The sequence below is a fragment of the Theropithecus gelada genome, chromosome 7b, assembly GCF_003255815.1.
Source record: "Theropithecus gelada isolate Dixy chromosome 7b, Tgel_1.0, whole genome shotgun sequence".
NCBI classification, from domain to species: domain Eukaryota; kingdom Metazoa; phylum Chordata; class Mammalia; order Primates; family Cercopithecidae; genus Theropithecus; species Theropithecus gelada.
This window is the reverse complement of record NC_037675.1, coordinates 108,538,945-108,545,102: the sequence shown is the minus strand read 5'-3', so window position 1 is coordinate 108,545,102 and position 6,158 is coordinate 108,538,945. Positions and strand designations below refer to the sequence as shown.

At 40.5% G+C, this 6,158-nt stretch overlaps 1 gene segment (V, D, J or C); it reads left to right on the top strand.

Moving 5' to 3' along the window:
* The first annotated feature begins 5,499 nt into the window (after positions 1–5,499).
* Positions 5,500–6,116, top strand: LOC112628432. The segment is given in 2 exon segments: positions 5,500–5,597; positions 5,701–6,116. Coding segments are annotated over 2 exon segments (462 nt in total).
* Positions 6,117–6,158: the final 42 nt, after the last annotated feature.

The window sequence follows — 6,158 nt, the reverse complement described above, 5'->3', positions numbered from 1 at the left end:
CCAGGGGGAAGTAATTGAATCATGGGGGCCCGTTTTTCCTGTGCTGTTCTCGTGATAGTGAATAAATCTCATGAGATCTGATGAGTTTATCAGCAGTTCCTGCTTTTGCTTCTTCTTCATTTCCTCTTGCCACCACCAGCTAAGGAGTGTCTTTTGCCTCCTGCTTCTGAGGCCTCCCCAGCCATGTGGGTATGTAAGTCGAATTAAAACTCTTTTTCTTCCCAGTTTCGGTTATTATGTCTTTATCAGCAGTTTGAAAATGGACTAATACATGGGCAAATGACACAAACAGACACTTCACAAAAGAATACATACAAGTGNATATTAGGCTGAGGTTATCAGTGGGAGTGTCTAATTCCCTTGTATGTCCAGGGTCTTCCCTATTAACATGAAGCATTTATGAGCACAGTCATAGTTTCCAGCCATGCTTCTCCCTGTCTCACTATCACCACAAACTAACTATGGCCTCACATGGAACCTGGGTTAATTTCCAAATAAGTTATTTTTTAATCTTTATGCCTCTAGATTATTATGTGAGGCTATTTCAGTAGAAAGTTAAAAATAACATTTGTACCGACTAACAACAGAGAAAATCACGGATAAAATGCAAAGCCTAGACGTGAGAGGCTCCAGGCCTGGAGAATGCAACAGTTCATGTGTGCAGGCAGTTTCTTTGCCCAGTTCTACACTGACACACCCAGCACGTCAGCTTCATGCCAGATTGGACTCCTATTATGTAGTAAGACATGGCAATGACATTCTCAAGGGTCACCCACAGATATGAAAATTGGTGGGAACAGGGGAGGAGATGACTCTTCAATTCTCTGAAGGACTGAAAAAGCCTGGACAAACCCGGGTGCTGTGGTTCATGCCTGTAGTCCCAGCACTTTGGGAGGCCAAGGTCGGCAGATCACCTGAAGTTGGGAGTTTGACACCAGCCTCACCAACATAGAGAAACCCTGTCTCTACTAAAAATACAAAATTACCTGGGCATTGTGGTGCACATCTGTAATCCCAGTTACTCAGGAGGCTGAGACAGGAGAATCGCTTGAACCCAGGAGGCGGAGGTTGCAGTGAGCCGGGTGACAAGAGTGAAACTCCTGTCAAAAAAAAAAAAAAAAAAAAAGAGAGACATGCAAAGGGCAGACAGATCATACGTAGATAATATTCAGGAAAATGCAAATTCACAATAAGATGTCTTTTCACCCTTCATCTCAGCTAGAAAGTCTGTTGTCTGAAGGACAATAAATAAATAAATAAATAAATAAATAAATATCAAAATCTGGCCAGGATGCCTAGAAAGGAAAACTCTTATAGACCACTGGTGGAAATGTGAATTAGTACAGCCATCAAGGGGAAAAAAAATGGAACTACCATATAATCCAGCAATCCAACTGCTGAGCATATACCTATTTAAATAATTAAAAGAAAAAACTAATATTGGAGAGATACCTGTACACCTATGTTTACTGCAGCCCTAATCACAATAGCTAAGATATGAAATCAACGTATGTGTCCATCAACAGTTGAACGGATAAATAAAATGTGACATATTTACACAATGGAATATTATTCAGCCTTAGCAATGAAATTCTGCCGTTTGAAGCAACATGGATGGAACTGGACACCGTTATCTTGAGTGAAACAAGCCAGACACAGACAAATAAATGCAGCATTTCTGTGTTATATGGAATTTTTTAAGAAGTTGATGTTCCAGAAGTAAATAGTAGAGTAGTGGTTATGAGAGGCTGGGAATGGGGGGAAACAGACATAAGAAGAGTTTTGTTAACAGACACACAATCACAGGTAGACAGGAGGGATGTGCTCTAGTGTCCCACAGCACAGTATGGTGATTACAGCTAACAACATATTGTACGTTTTCTGTTTACACGTAATCAGAAGAGAGAACTTTGTATGCTACCAACACAAATTAATGTTAGTGTCTGAGCTGATTAATTGGCTCATTGTTCTGATTTTGGTCATACCTCAAGGCACACATGTACTGAAATGTCACAATGTACCCATAAGTATAAACAGTTATTATATGCCCACTTAAAACACTCTTTAATTAAAAATAATTTCATTGGCGTACATTACAGATGATTCAACACAGAGACAGAAATAAATACCATTTTTCTTTGAAATAGCGAATTAACAATGTAGTTACATTCATTTGCACCAAACTGTGTATTTGATCATGCTAAGTATAGACAGACTTAGGCATAAAATAAGATATTTTAATTTTAGACTACTACTTATTACTATAAATGTAAATAATTTTAAAACAACTAGGTAGAATGAATAAAGTTCAGGAAATGTGTGTGTTGTCTGTGATGTGTAAGCTTTTTCTTGTGTACCACTCTGTCCGTGGTGTATGTGTGGTGTGTGTGTCTGTATCTGTGTTTACTCTGCTTGGGGTTCTCTGTGATTCCAGGATCTGTAGTTCAGTGTCTTTCACAAAATGCGGAAAATTCTTAGCCATTATTTTTTCAAATACTTTCTCTGTATTTATAATTTTTCCTTCTCAGATTTAAAATATACATATACTATAATTTTGATATTAATGTTTAGTTTCTTTCTTCACTTTCTTTTCTTTACAATTTACTTTGTGAAATTTCTAGTGACATTTTAAGCGCATGGTTTCATTTAAAAGCTGAGCCAGCTCTACTGAGGACTGTGCCCAAAGCTTGCTTGATGTTTATACAGCATTCCTTTTGATTTCTTATGCATTTCCATTTGATTTCTTCTTAGTATTTTGATATTTCAGTTGCCTATTTAGTCCTGCATTATGTTCACAGTTGCTTTAAGAGATTCTTGCATATGAATTAGAGCTACTTTACATATATTGTTTAACTAGATCATTATAATATCTGTATCATTTACAAATCTCGTGCTGATCATTCATTTATTACAACTTTGTTATTTCTCATTAATTTACGTAATAATTGTTGATAGCCACACATGTTGGGATGGACAGTTGTTATTGGTCTATTATTTCATTTTGTGCATTTTCTGCCTGTATTGGATCACACTTTATCTTTGCCAGGACTTTATTGTGGAAGTGTCTGTGAATCTTCTCAGAGCTACATTTGACATTTTCTTTTGCAGTGGACATCAGAGTTGAAGTCTGTTCTTCTGTGTCCACCAGAGACTTCAGATCCTCCAGTGATAGCTTGTTTTTCTTTCCTGCTTGGCTTTGCCGCTTCACCTTGTTCCCTCTTCCAGAGAATCATGTTCAGCTCCCTTAGGTGGATTAAAATGTTATTTAAGTGACAATTGTGAAACTAGTGGAAAGCAATAGAATAAAGGGAGATTTTCTGACCTTTCCTGGGTCCATATTGTGATCCTGAGTCTGGGTGTCAGCTTTCCAGGGTTTCTGAACTTCCTCCCGATGAGATGTCCGTCTGTGTGTTCTTGCTCTTTCCCCTGGGGTGGAGTCCTCTTGTTTTCTCCAGTTGTTCCCTCCCACAGCTCCAATGTTCTCTTTTGGTGTTATCACCTTCCAGATTTGCTGACTTGAACTGCAGATTAGGGCTCTGATTAAATAAGAAAGAGAGGGGAGGTAGTTCTCAATGGAACTCAGGTGAAGACCCCTTTTCCCATCTCAGTTCCTAAGCGGTGCCCCCAAGATACTGCTTTTGTGGCTTGCCACTGCAGAGTAATTTCTTAGTTCTCCAATGGGGTGGGTCTGAATGCTTTTCAGAAGTGTGGGCACTTTTTCCCTCCTATACAGACACATTGGGACTGAAAGATTTCTCTGACTGTCCCCATTCTGGGGGAAAGGGATTCAATAGGATAGGAAAGCTCTTCAGGATGTGGTCTCTTAGAAATTCACACTATAGCACATTTACCACACTTGACTTCAAGCAATCCAATGTATAAGTGTGTTTTTATCTTGTAGCAGCCTACATTTTAGACATATGCTGCCTCAATTCAACTCATACTCCAGCTTTGTTACTCTCAACGAGTCTCAACTTGTCTCTCCCTAGATTTCACATTTGATGTTTATGTTAAAACTTCAAGTATCTAAAGTATTATGAAAAAAATTTGGCTAGTTGCAGTGGCTCACACCTGTAATCCTAACGCTTTGGGAGGCCAAGGTGAGTGGATCACCTGAGGTCAGGAGTTTGAGACTAGCCTAGTCAACATGGTAAAACCTGTCTCTACTAAAAATACAAAAATGTTAGCCTAGCATGGTGGCAGGCACCTGTAATCCCAGCTACTCAAGAGGCTAAGAAGGGAGAATCACTTGAACCCAGGAGGCAGAGTTTGCAAGTCGTACCATTCCACTCCAGCATGGGTGACAGAGTGAGATTCAGTCTCCAAAAAAAATTGAAAAATTCCAGCTTCTCTGCCTATGTGTTATTGTTGATATTGTTGTTGAAAAAATAAGTAAAATATGTTATTCATCTATGTCCATTTCCAAGCTGTGTAGAAGATTTTTTAGTAAGACCCAGAGTAATAAAAGAATGCAAATATTGTTAAGCTGCTTAAAAGAAAAACAAATTATAGTAAATGTGTTCACTGGAATACTACCCATCACTTATAATAAATTAATGCCTGAGACACAGAACAGCAAGGTAAAATATCTAAGTATTTATGCTGAGTAAAATAAGTCAAACAAATAAGAATATATACTATGCTATTTCATTTTTATAAATTCTGATAAATAAAAATGCATCTAAAGTAACATAATGAAGATCAGTAGTTGCCTGGGGAAATGGTAGAAGGGAAGGGGAGAGGAGGAGGAATACAGTAGAACAAGAGGAAACATTGAGAAGAATTCACTTGTCCACTTTCTTGATAATGATGACAGTCACATCGTGTTTATTAATTGTACATTTTAAATGTGTGAAGTATATTACCTTTCAATTAAGCATCATAAAATGTATTACAAGCAAACAAATGGAAACTTAAAAAGACAGAAAAAATAAGTTAACTGTCAGAAGTACCTGAAAATTAATGTGCCTGGACCCTAGTTCTCTCCATATTTTCAGGCAAGTGCTGGAGTGCAGCAAAACCACATGTGCTCTTCTTATGGAAAGTGGGTTCTGATAAAAACACTAACACACCCAGCTTTGTCCTGGAGTTGGTTAAGGAGCAGTCACAGCCAGTGATGAAGAGCACGGGGCAAATTACTGGGGTTCACTCATTCCAGACATGAGCTCCTAGATGTACACAGAGTCCCCTCCATGTGTGGGTTCACTTCCACATCCGTAAATGGAGAAAATACTGACTCCTACATAACATAGCTTACACAAATATTTAAAAACGAAATAGGGTGATCATGGCAAAGTGTTTATCACAGCACAGTTTCATAAGACAGCGTATTTTCCAAATACCATCATTGTCATAAAACTCCTGCAGGGCACCGTCGCCTTCAAGCGTCCCACCTAGAGCTTGTTATGTATTAGGAGACATGCAAATAGGGCCCTCCCTCTACTGATGAAAACCAACCGAACCCTGACCCTGCAGCTCTGAGAGAGGAGCCTCAGCCCTGGGTTCCAAGAACTTCCACTTGGGGATCAGCCCTGAACACAGAAGACTCACCATGGAGTTGGGGCTGAGCTGGGTTTTCCTTGTTGCTATTTTAGAAGGTGATTCAGGGAAAACTTGAGAGATTGAGTGTGAGTGGATATGAGTGTGAGAAACAGTGGATTTGCGTGGCAGTTTCTGACCAGGATGTCTCTTTGTTTGCAGGTGTCCAGTGTGAGGTGCAGCTGGTGGAGTCTGGGGGAGGCTTGGTCCAGCCTGGGGCTTCCCTGAGACTCTCCTGTGCAGCCTCTGGATTCACCTTTGGTGATTATGCCATGAGCTGGGTCCGCCAGGCTCCAGGGAAGGGACTGGAGTGGGTCTCATCCATTAGTTACACTGGTAAAAACATATACTACGCTGACTCCGTGAAGGGCCGATTCACCATCTCCAGAGACAACGCCAAGAACTCGCTGTCTCTGCAAATGAACAGCCTGAAAACCGAGGACACGGCCGTGTATTACTGTGCAAGAGACACAGTGAGGCGAGGTCAGTGTGAGCCCGGACACAAACCTCCCTGCAAGGGTCCCCGTGACCACCAGGGGGCGCCCGGGACACAAACCTCCCTGCAGGGGTCGCCGTGACCACCAGGGGGCGCCCGGGACACAAACCTCCCTGCAGGGGTC